The 12,075-nt window shown below is 46.8% G+C and overlaps 1 protein-coding gene across 1 annotated transcript in view; it reads right to left on the bottom strand.

The window, feature by feature from the left end:
* Iqgap1 (IQ motif containing GTPase activating protein 1) overlaps window positions 1–12,075 on the bottom strand; it is a 95,287-nt gene that overhangs the window by 56,227 nt on the left and 26,985 nt on the right. Inside the window, exons 3-5 of the mRNA XM_028873771.2 lie at window positions 5,715–5,871; window positions 3,513–3,590; window positions 535–611 (exon numbers count right to left, since the gene is read on the bottom strand). Of these exons, the coding sequence (XP_028729604.1) occupies window positions 535–611; window positions 3,513–3,590; window positions 5,715–5,871 (312 nt within the window). The remainder of the gene's footprint in view (window positions 1–534; window positions 612–3,512; window positions 3,591–5,714; window positions 5,872–12,075) is intronic.

Here is a 12,075-nt window from a genome sequence, read left to right as displayed (position 1 = left end):
GACCCCTCACAATACCTCCATTCCTGGCTACCAGTGTTCATCCTCATCTCCCCGACCCTCCCTTCAGACACAACACTGTTTCCTGCTACTCAGTCCCCTGCTTATTCAAAGAAGCGGGAACTTGAAATTGTGTCATTTTTCATGAAATGATATTTTATTTCCTATCATACTTGTGGTGGTATAAAAATTATTTAATGAATGAATAAATAGCTTACCAATGGCAAGGGCCTAGATTACTGAATAAAGGAGACCACACCCTGATTAAGATGCAGAGTCCAGAGAGGCATTAGGTCAATAATGAAAGATTATACCATGTTTTTGCAACAATAATATATTATGGGGATAAACAAATCCCTTCTCTCTGCTCCCTAGAAAAACACAGGTGTTTCTGTAAGGACAATAGCCTTCTATTCCATTTGAAAATCCTGAAGCTGAGGTAAAACCTCTTTCATTCTTTCACCACGGACAAAAAAGATACACACTTGACTGAGAAGTTATCCTTAAATGACTTATTTTAGCAAGAAGCCCGGTTACCTGAGAGCATGGATACAGTAGATACATCTTGGCATGTTCTTCCGATCATAGATATCTGTGGTTTCTGGGTAAAAAATCTAGGGAGAAATAAAAGAAGTAGACTGAATAAAGTGGGTGGAAGAATCTGGAAAAGAATAAAGATCTTTACTGAGACAGACAAGACCTCAGCAAAAGCTCTTCAGGGGCAATAACAAGAACACTCGTGTTGGTGAGAGAGCGAGGCAAGAGTCTAAAGCTTTCTGAAATGCACAGAACGTATTCTAGAAAGTACTAGAAAACAAGGGAGCTATGTAGGCTGGAATCAGATGATTGCAATCATGTTCAGAGACAGACTTGGCAAGCAGGACACAAAGATGTAACCTAGCTTTGGCGCAAAGGATGAAGGGAGGCTTTAGAGATGCTACCGGAGACGTGACCCGGGCTGTGTGGACAATGAGGCGGGGAAGCTGGGGGAGCAGGCTGGAAAGCTGTGCCGGTGGGTGGATAAAAGAGGTATCTCAGATAAATGAAGAAAGTTTGGGGAAGGAGTGGGTGAAGAGTCCAGGGTAGCTCTAAACTTTTGAGGCTAAGGCAGAAGAATCCTAAGTTCAAGGTTTGCCTGGATACAGAGTGCGTTGAAGGGCAGCCTGGACAACTTAGTGAGACTGTCTCAAAATAAAAACGAATGAAGACTGAGGATATAGTAAAGGGTAGAGAACTTGCCTAGCATGAAGGCCTGGGGTCAGTCTCTAGTGCCACTACCACCAAAAAAACAAAACAAAAAACCCACCAACCTAGCAACAGCAAACATAAACACACTCTAAACACCATTCAAAGGAGGTTCAATTGTCCCTGCCCACCGATGACAACACTCTACGAAAGGCAGGAAGTCACAGGTACACAGTGCAGTATTTTACATCAGCAGCATTTTACATCATAGAAAATGGGAACAGGAGGTATAGGTGCACAGACAGGCCAGGTAACCACACAACCGGGTGCAGTGCATTTCCTGACATTGGTGGGACAGAGAAGAGCACTTCAGCTCTTGAGGAAGTGAGGACAAAAGCCGGTCTCTTGCTAAGACTCAGCTCTGGATCTGAGTCAGCTCAACAGATCCTGTATAATGATGAGCTTAACACTGAGCTGAGCGGCAAAGACTAATTGCCACGTGACTATCTTTAGTCACTTTATGGCACTCTACATCTTACTTCTGTTCTTAGTCTTTCTTCAATTACAAAACCTGGGACTCTCAGGGAAGTATAAAGAAAATAAAAACCACCCCCTAATCCCATCACACAGGAACGAAAAGCCTCTCCTTACCAATGTTTCATTTCAAAGCACACCTACTTTATTTTTCCACGAAAACAGTGATCTCATCTTTGCTGGGAACAAGCTTTTACAACCTTAAACCGGTGTGCCTCCCCTTACTCGATATCAACGTTTTCAATTTTCACGCATATGAACATTTTGTCTGCGCCTGCGCGCAGGGGGCAGGCCTGGCAGCTGTGGAGAGGGTAGCGGGGGTCCGGAACTGGAGCCACAGGGGGTGTGAGTGCTGGGAATCCAACCCACGCTCTCTGGATGAGCAGTGGGTGCTCACACTGCCGAGCCACCTCTCTGGGCTCTCGAAGACAATCTTTAACGGCACCAAGGTTTGCAGCTTTGGCATGAGATCGCCCTGCTGAAGGAACATGTAGTCTCCTCCAGCTATTCTCCTGTCGTAAGCATTGCTGAAAACTCTATATATACAGCTTCTTGTGTCTTTTTAAATTATTGGGGGGGGGGTTAATAAATTCCTAGAAGTATGTCAAAAACAGGAAGGAAGGAAGGAAGGAAGGAAGGAAGGAAGGGAGGGAGGGAGGGAGGGAGGGAGGAAGGAAGGAAGTCAGTCAGCCAGATCTTGGTGGTATATGCCTTTAATCTAGCACTTTAGATGCAGAAGGCAGCAGCATTTGAGGCCAGCCTGGTCTACAGAGTGAGTTCCAAGCCAACTAGGACTCCATAGTGAGATCTTGTCTTAAAAAAAAATTTTTTTTAAGAGAAAAAACCCAAAACCCTGACTGTGAAAGTGGAGGTGCAGTGCATCTTCTATGTCTAAGGACTGAGTGGGCGGGAGACGATGACGACTTACCAAGGGCATCACAAAATAAACTGAACAAAACACTCGGGATGCACACTCCCATGTTAAAACCACAGCCACCACACACACCTCATTATATTGCCTCAACGACCAAAAATGTGAGGGAGCTTTCATACTGCCTGCAGATTTGAATGCTCAGAGGCTGGAAGGTGACATCTCTACAACATTGGGAATTCAGTAAAAACCACTACTGTGCACTTTACAGTGATGGATCTCTACACTCTAGAAAGTGCATCTGTGAAGGAAGTCACTGACGTGCATTGGCTTGGGCAGGAGGAGCCTTAAGGCCAAGCTGGGCTCCAGAGTAAGCTCTTAGCCAAAGAACCAAGCTGGGCGCGTAGCTAGCTCCCGGCTCGGTTGGTGGAGTGCTGGCCTGGCATGGGCACCAGCCAGCAAAAGCCCACAAACAAACGCACACACGACGGTGCAAACCTCCAAGGGATGCAGTCGAAATAAATACCACTGTAGGAAATTCCCCCGGGTAAGGAGAGGGACATACGAGGAAAAGGACAAATAAAAAAGAAAAAGAAAAAATTCATTGCCTAAGTCAACCTGAAAGGAACCTTTATCATTAAGGAGAAGGAAAAAAATTAGCCAGCATGTTGTTATGTACCTATAATCCCAGTACTCTGGAAGTTGAGGCAGGAGGATTCTGAGTTCAAAGCCAGCCTAGGCTACAGCTTGAGCTTGAACCACTATCTCAAAAACAATGAAGAAAGGTGTAGAGGGAGGGAGGGAGAAGGGCAGGGAGAGAAGGAAGGATGGACAGATGACCGGTTGGTATGCAGAACAGTTTTCAGGCTGAATGAGAGCTATTATTTTTCAAAACCACCAATAGCATGAATACCAGGTAAGTTACCTTAGGCAATCCAATCTCGTCCATGGCATTCAGCCACTGAATCACATTATCCGTGTGTCTGAAGTGCAAGCCAGTAGCCTGAAAGAAACACAGGAGTATTAGGTGCTGCTGGAGAACACCGTATAAAGCTCTTCTTGTAAACCCCTCGTGAGACTCCACAACATTCCCTCCTGAAGTCATCACGCTGCTCACACCTCAGTACCAAGCAGCTGCACCCTGACCTCCTCTCGCTTACAAGCTGCCTGGAGAACCTCGCTCACCAGTGTGCTTCACAGCACGCTCTCTGGAATCACATGATCCGGTGACAGTGGACAAGTCACTCCCCCTTGCAGCCTGAGATATCTCATCTAGGATAGCTACTTTGTGCATCCGCTGTGAGGCTGGATGAGACAGTGTACACACAACCGCTTAGGTTAGTGTGGTGTGTGAATAGGCAAAAATGGCAGATATTATAAATATGTCATCGAAGGTTTCATAATATACTTAGAAACAATCCCTTGCAAATGCCCGTCTGCTTATTTTTTTTAAAAAGCTATGGGTATCAAACCCAGGGCCCCACACATGCTAGTCAAGAGCTCTACCCCTGAGTTATAGCCCCAACCCCTATGTCTATTAGTTTGGTGCAGGTCACTTTACAAAGGGAGAGAAGGATATACATTTTTGTTTGTTTTGTTTTTTGAGACAGCTTCTCTGTGTAGCCCTGGCTGTCCTGGAACTCTTTTTGTAAACCAAGCTGGCCTGGAATTCAGAGATCCACTTGCCTCCGCTTCCCAAGTGCTGGGATCAAAGACGTGTGCCACCAATGCTCGGCTACAAAGGGATACTTTTTTAAGAAACTGCTTTTTAAGAAACTGCTGCTGCACACCATTTTTTAAAAATTAATATAAGGTTGCACATGATGGCACACACCTGTGCCACTCAGGAGGCAGGAGCAGAATTGTCACAGCCCCAGGCCAGCCGGGATTACAAAGTGAGACCCTATGTCACACAAAACAAGCAAAGCCTCTACCCGGCATTAGTGTCCTGCTCTTCCGTCTACATGAACAGCTCCAGGGTTTAACCCCAGCACTTGGGAAGCAGACCTCTGTGAGCTTGAGGCCAGCTTGATCTACACAGCAAGTTCTGGATTAGCCAGGGATACGGAGTGAGACCCTGCCTCCGGGGAGGAGCTCCAAAGATGTCTTCAGCATAACTGTTTATTCAACATATTAAGTCTTTCGTTTTTAAGAAGTTTCCAGTCAGGCATGGAGGTGTTTACCTCTAATCCCACACTTAGGAGACATAGGTAGGTTGGATCTATGAGTTCGGGGCTAGCCTGATCTACATAGTTAGTGAGTTCCAGGTCAGCCAGAACTACCTATCAAGACCCTATCTTAAAAAAAAAAAAAAAAAAAGGCCGGGCAGTGGTGGCGCATGCCTTTAATCCCAGCACTCGGGAGGCAGAGCCAGGCGGATCTCTGTGAGTTCGAGGCCAGCCTGGGCTACAGAGTGAGTTCCAGGAAAGGCGCAAAGCTACACAGAGAAACCCTGTCTCGAAAAACCAAAAAAAAAAAAAAAAAAAACAAAACCGTATTCACAGTCTGGGGCTTTAGCTCGTACGGCTGTGGGCGCAGTCCTCAACCCCTTACGCTCACTCTGGCTACACTGCCCCTCAGACAGTAATTCGGGGCAAGTTCCTGTTAGGACTCTGGAGAGAGGAAATCGGGTCCTTCTCAGAACCCCGACTGTCCTTTCCATGGCCTTGGCCACAGGATCGGTCCATCCACTAACCTAAGCTTTCCGAAATTCAGTCTCTTTCCCATTTTATCTTGAACTCTAGTATTGCAGTGAGAATTTTCCCAAAGTGGCTACAGCTACCCTCAGGGCCTGGTTCTAGCGAGACTGACAGTGGTAATTCCCCCAGTCACTTCCTCTACTTTCTAAGAATGAAAAAAAAAAAATCCAGGGCTGCGAAATTCTCGATCAATAGCCGGGTCCGAAGCACGCTGCCGGAAAAGCATGCTACCGGAAACGCATGCTGCCGGAAAAGCATGCTACCGGAAAAGCATGCTACCGGAAAAGCATGCTACCGGAAGCGCACGCTGCCGTTCCCAATGCTCCTGTCACTACCCCGTCATCTGGGCCCGTTAGGAAACAACACGGGACAAGTATGCTGCCCCTCAAGCACACAGAGATAATCAGAGCACCAAGCAGAGCACCCACCTTGTATCTGGTCTGCTCTCGATCATAGATTTTTTTCAGGGACACCACTTTGGGAGAGAAGAAGTTCCCTAGTTTGGCAAGGTAGACTCCATTCCTAAGGCCCTCCTCCAGCTCCGTGGTGGGTGGCAGGTCCTCTCCTAGGCAAGCTTCCATCCACCTGCACAAGAGGAAAGTGAAGGTCAGAAGGTCCTTACGGGTTTTAATTTCTATTCTCCTGAACCAAATGTACCAACACTCTTGAACACATTCCACACAGCCCAGACCTGTCAACTGCCATCTTACATCCCGAGGACGATGCCACCTTCTCCACCAGGGTGAGGCTGCTCCAGGAACCTCAAAATCTGCCTCTTAAGCCCTTGTTACCCCTTAGCGAGGCCAAGAAAATCCATCTGCAATTGAAGCCACTGTCCTTGTCACTGGTGGTCTTTTCAGGGCAGTGACCTGCTAGGCACAGGCACTAAGGTTGCATTCAGGCATCCGTACTGGCCTGCCCTTAGGGGTCCTGACAGGATGTACCTCCGCTACAGTCACTAAGAGCACCCCCGTGCGCATTCACTAGGTTTCCTTATAAAAGGCGGGCCGTTGTACACCTCTGTCTCTTTCTCTTCCTTCGCTCTCTTCCACAAGGACGGACGGGTCTCTGCCCCCTTCTCTCTCCTCCTCCCCTCAATAAACCTCCCACATGGGCCTGTTGTATGCTGTGACTCCTCCCAGCCAGGCGGTGGTGGCGCTCGCCTTTAATCCCAGCATTCGGGAGGCAGAGGCAGGCGGATCTCTGTGAATTTGAGGCCAGCCTGGTCTACAAAGCGAGTTCCAGGAAAGGCGCAAAGCTACACAGAGAAACCCTGTCTCGAAAAACCAAAAAATAAATTAAAATACAACACAGTCAATCAGCTAAATTCCCAGAAGGAGGAAAGGCCTAAGCAAAAAGCAAATAACAAGCTTCCCCGGCCTTCCCTTTTACTTGATTTTGGTTTTGTGTTTTTCGAAGACAGGGTTTCTCTGGGTAGCCTTGGCTGTCCTGGAACTCACTGGAACTCAGAGATCCGCCTGCCTCTGCCTCCAGCGAAGCGCTGGGATTAACAGCATGCACCACCATGGCCACGCTGGAATAACCCATTTTTAAGTGTGACTGCACACATAGAAGTTTACATTTAGAGCCCAAGAGGGCTAGGGATGTAGTCGGTGGCACAGCACTCACAAAGCAGGTTCTAAGTCCTGAGTTCAATGCCCAGCATCTCAACATTAAAAAGATCGGGGCTGGAGAGATGGCAGCTCACAACCATCTGTCACTGCAGTCCCAGGGGATGTAAAACCCCTATCTGACCTCCACGGATGCCAGGCACACACACGCTGCACATACATGCAGGCAAACACTCATATACATAAAATAAATCTCATGTACCCATACACACATTAAATAGATACAAAGAGTTTTCCTAATCTTCTTTAAAACAGGAAAGCAATTATTTCGCCTCTCAAATACTACAGGCCAGTCACTCAGTTTCATTTTCACATCTATTCACTCTTGGCGGACCTCACACTGTCTGACACACAGTAGGCACTAAGTAAAGGCTGGATGGAAACATGGCTGGACCAGAGAACCTTCTGCTTGTCTGCTGAACACAATGACAAGTTTGTCTTCTGACTTTCAAGTATTACAATAAAGAAAAGCCAGTTTCCCAGAAGAGCTACATGGAAACTAAATTAGCTATCAATCCGCCAGGGCCACAAAATTCAAACTCTACTACTGTTGGACACAGTGTGGGGAAAAAAAGGCAGCTGCCGGGGTGGACAGAGCTGGAGCCAAGGGACACATGTCACATTGTTTTCTAATATTTCACTGTTGGAAAGGATATGGATGGCCAGGTGTGGTGGCGCACACCCTTGATCCTGGCACTTGAGAGGTAGAGGCAGGTGGATCTCTGTGAATTCTGGGTCAGCCTGGTCTATGCACTGAGTTCCAGGACAGCCAAGGCTATGTAGGGAGACGCTGTATCAAAAGTCAACGGGGATGGGGGGTGGGGTAGGAAATGCGTAAGATGATTCTGACAGGCAGCTGCTGGCAACCCCAGCTCTCAGGGGACCTTCTTACTTGGGTTCTCCTTAATAGGAACAACCTCGCAACAGCTGAAGCCAGAGACAGCACAAGAGACAAAAAAGCACAGTGGAGTCAAAGACAGTTCCCTCGGCGGTTGATCTTCCTCCTCTCTGAGGTTACGATACCAACAAAACAAGACAGAACTCAGGTGAGCCTCAAGCTTGTCTTTGCCTTCCCCTGTCCAACAGCTATAAAACAGTCCTGACTGTGCCTACGCCACCGACAAGGTTCCTGCAGCGAGGTGGGGTACTAGGCACAGCACCCACAAACCAGGGGCAGAAAAGCCAGCTGTGATGTGGTGATGGTGAGCAGAGGCAGAGCTAGAATAGAAAGGGAAATGCAAGCCCTGCTTCCAGCCCTCACAGGCGGGAGCGTCTTTGAGCCAGCTATTCCTCAATGGTTTGTTTCTGTGAGTAAAATAAATCAGGTTTGGGGAAAGCAGCGTTCCGTGTGCCCTAGCTTGCTTTCTATTGTTGTGATAAAACATAACCAAATGCAACTTGGGAAGGAAAGGGTTTATTTCACCATCACTGAGAGAAGTCACGGCAAGAACTCAGAACAGGAACCTGGAGGCAGGAACTAGGAGAGGCCATGGAAGAGTTCTGCTTACTAGCTTGCTCTTCCTTGCTTACTTAGTCAATTTTCTTATAGAACCCTGGACCACCAGTCCAAGGATGGCACCACCCACAGTGAGCCGGGCCCTCCCACATCAATCACCAATCAAGAAAATGCACCACAGGCCTGCCCAGAGGCTAACAGGGTGGGGGCATTTTCTCACTGAGGTTCCAAAACGACGATAGCTTGTATCAAATTGACATAAAACTAGCCAGCACACTGTGTTATTCCAATTTTGAATATTAATTTTAAGTACAGTGCCTTGATATTGACTGGTTGATTGATTGATTGATTGATCGACTGATCGACTGATTGACTGATTGACTGACCAACAGAATTTCTACAAAGCCCAGGCTAGATGGCCTCAAACACAGGCTCTTCCTGTCCCTGCCTCCAATGTCTGGGGCTGCAGGTGTACAGCACCATATCTTGCTACGCTGTTGTAACTTTTATGTTAACACTTTGGACTCTATTCCTAAAGGAACAACAAACCCTCTACAGCTCACATAAAAATCTCTCCTGTCAATAAACTGGAGTCTCAAAGTCTGAGAACCACAAGTGTGCTTCTAGCTAAAATCCCTTTGGTTCTGTTCTTTGGAGGTTTTTTGGTTTTGGTTTTTCAAAAGAGGGTTTCTCTGTGTGGCGCTGGCTGTCCTGGAACTCCCTCTGTAGACCAGGCTGGCCATGAAATCAAAGAGCTGCTTGCCTCTGCCCCAAGTGCTGGGATTAAAAGTGTGCACCACCACTGCCTAGCTTTTGGTTTGGTTTTGAACACAGAATAACCATTAAAGAAAGTCATTTAACATTTTCCAAAATTACATGACTATTTTGCATGTTATTATGTAGTTTCTGAAGATTTTGAAGTTACATAAAGATTCCACCAAAAGCTTGGTCACCCTTTGGCATTTATGTCATTTATAAATGTTTCCAACCATTAAATAATACTGTAAGAACAGCTCTGTGCAGTGTTAGAATTCATTCCTAGGAGGAGAGACCCTTAGACAGAACACACACTAAGAAAGTACAACTCCTGGGTTTAATCCTCAGCAAAACCAAAAATAAAACAGGAATATATAGACATTATACACATAAACATTTTAAAAGATTTTTAAACATTGAAATGGGCAACGGTTTTTAAGTTGTTTTATGTGTATGAGTGCTTTGCCTGCACGTGGGTATGGGCACCATGTGTGTGCCTGGTGCCCATGAAGGTCAAAAGAAGGCAAGGGAGTGATCCCCTGGACAGTTGTGAGCTGCCACGTGGTTGCTGGGAATTGAACCCGGGTCCTCTGGAAGAGCAGCCAGTGCTCTTAACCACTGAGCCATCTCTCCAGCCCCCAATATATAAACACAAGTGTTTTGGGTGCCCAGGAGGCTGCTCCAAGGTTGCACCTCATTTGCACAATCACTCGTATACAAATTATGAATGACTTATTACCCAAGGTCACTGCTACTGAGTGGCAAAGGTCAGCTGACCCCTGGATTGAAACTATTTTTTTTTTAATTAATTTATTTTTATTTCACATGCATTGGTGTTTTGCCCTGGGTGTTGGGTCTCAGGAACTGGAGTTACAGACAGTGGTGAGCTGCCACGTGGGTGCTGGGAATTGAACCCGGGTCCTCTGGAAGAGCAGTCAGTGCTCCTAACTAAGGCCACTAAGCCATCTCTCCAGCCCTGAAACTCTGCATAGTACCACTGTTGCTGTTGCTACACTCACCCAAGACCCCAACAGAACCGGGCACCATAGGGTGCCTAGACAGACCCAGGCACCACAAGGGTATCTAATCAGGGTGAAGTCTCAGAAATCCCATGCAAGGAAAAAAAAAAAAAAAGGCTGGGAATTCTTCATGGCCTGTCTCCTTAAGATTGTTTTAGTTTAACTCAATAGTAAATTCACCAATGATTCTCAAAACTCTCTTATAAAAATACAGCATTTAGGGTTGGCAAGACGGCTGAGTGGGTAGGACCCTGCGCCACCAAACCTGACAACCTGAGTTTGATCCCTGAGACCCGCATGGTGGAAGGGCCGCTCTGGAAAGCCGCTCGCCATACACATCTGTGCACAGTTACTCCTCCCCCAAACACATACATAAATAAACAGATGAACGTCCTTTTTTAAATTTAAGCATTTTAATTTATCTCTCTAAATGCATTTAAAAGATGTCACCATCTGTGGCTAGGGATAAAGGCCAGCAGCTGAGTGTCTGTGGAGCATGCTTGCAGCCCAAGGTTCAATCCCCAACATAGCAAAATGTAGACAAATAAATGGGGAATAAATAAATGGTACAAAAATTTAACCTTTGCATAAAAGATAATTCATCAGCCAATAAAGAGTTTTCTCCCTCATCCGAATGCTGCCTCAAATAATGTTCCCAAAACATCTCAGCCAGAGCATTAAGCGGTTTACCACTGCCACAGACAGATCAAAAACGGTCAAAGGAAACCATCTCATTTCTGGACACTGGTAGCCAGAAAGCTTTGGTGACGCCAACACCGGTTTTCTGCCGGTCACTCAGGCTGCATTTTGCATCGAGATGACATAAGAATGAGGGCAGCACGTGACCAGCACTGGCCCTAAACTTAGAAAGACTGCGCCTAACAAGACAGCAAGCTGCCTAACCAGTTCCCCTTCTCTTGGTTGTCATTTTGAGACAGTCTCGGTGTGTAGCCGAGGTGGGCCTCAGACCTGTGATCCTCCCCAGTGGTCCAGCCCCGGCTGCCTCCGTGCTAGAGTCAAGTGACGGTTTACAGAGAGACTTACGCCATGACACTCCAAAATGTCTTTGTTTGCTGACAGGGGAGAGTAGCAGAACCTTCCAAGTAGGGTGCTGTTCAGAATTCAGTAAGATTACAAGTGGAGTCTAGAATAGAGTTTGGCTGCTGATGAAAAGATATCTGTGCCTTTTCCTCCTATGACTCACACACTCGCCATTTGATACTTCCGTTAAGTACAATGATTCCTGTTCGTTCAAGTATTCTTGTAAAAAGAATAATAATAGCATGTACCCATAGAATGTTCTGGATGATGAAACAGTATACATAAATGCTAAGAACACCACCTGGCGCAGAAAAGGCACTCAAAATGCCACTGGCATTAGCAGAAGTGGGACCTGCTCCTGGTACCCCTCAATCTTTCTTACTCATCTCTGCGTTCTCCAACTGGACACTGCCATCTTGAGAAGAGCTAGAGTCACAAGGAGACGGACCTGTGCCCATGTCTGAGAGAGTTTTCCATGGGGTTAACTCAAGTGAGAAGACCTACCCTAACTACGAGCAGCACCACTTCTTCACCACTTCCGCGTCCCGGGCTGACTAAAAAAGAGAAAGCCAGCTGACTGCCAGCATCCACCACTCCACTCCCTGAGAATGCAATGTGACCCTCTGACCCTTCCTTCCACCATGACTTCCCCACCATGACGGACTGCGCTCTCAAACTGTAAACTGATAGACCCTTCCTTCTAGGCATGGTGACACACACCGGTAATCCCAGTACTCAGGAGGTAGAAGCAGGCAGAACTCTGTGAGTTCGAGGCCAACCTCATCTATCTATAGAGTAAGTTCCGGGACAGCCAGGGCTATTTCTCTAGAAAGTGGAGTTCCTCCTCTCACAAAGGGTATAAACAGTCACCATTTCCCCTACTACT

The sequence above is a fragment of the Peromyscus leucopus genome, chromosome 1, assembly GCF_004664715.2.
Source record: "Peromyscus leucopus breed LL Stock chromosome 1, UCI_PerLeu_2.1, whole genome shotgun sequence".
NCBI lineage: Eukaryota > Metazoa > Chordata > Mammalia > Rodentia > Cricetidae > Peromyscus > Peromyscus leucopus.
The sequence above is the reverse complement of the archived record's forward strand: the minus strand, read 5'-3'. Positions and strand labels throughout refer to the sequence as shown.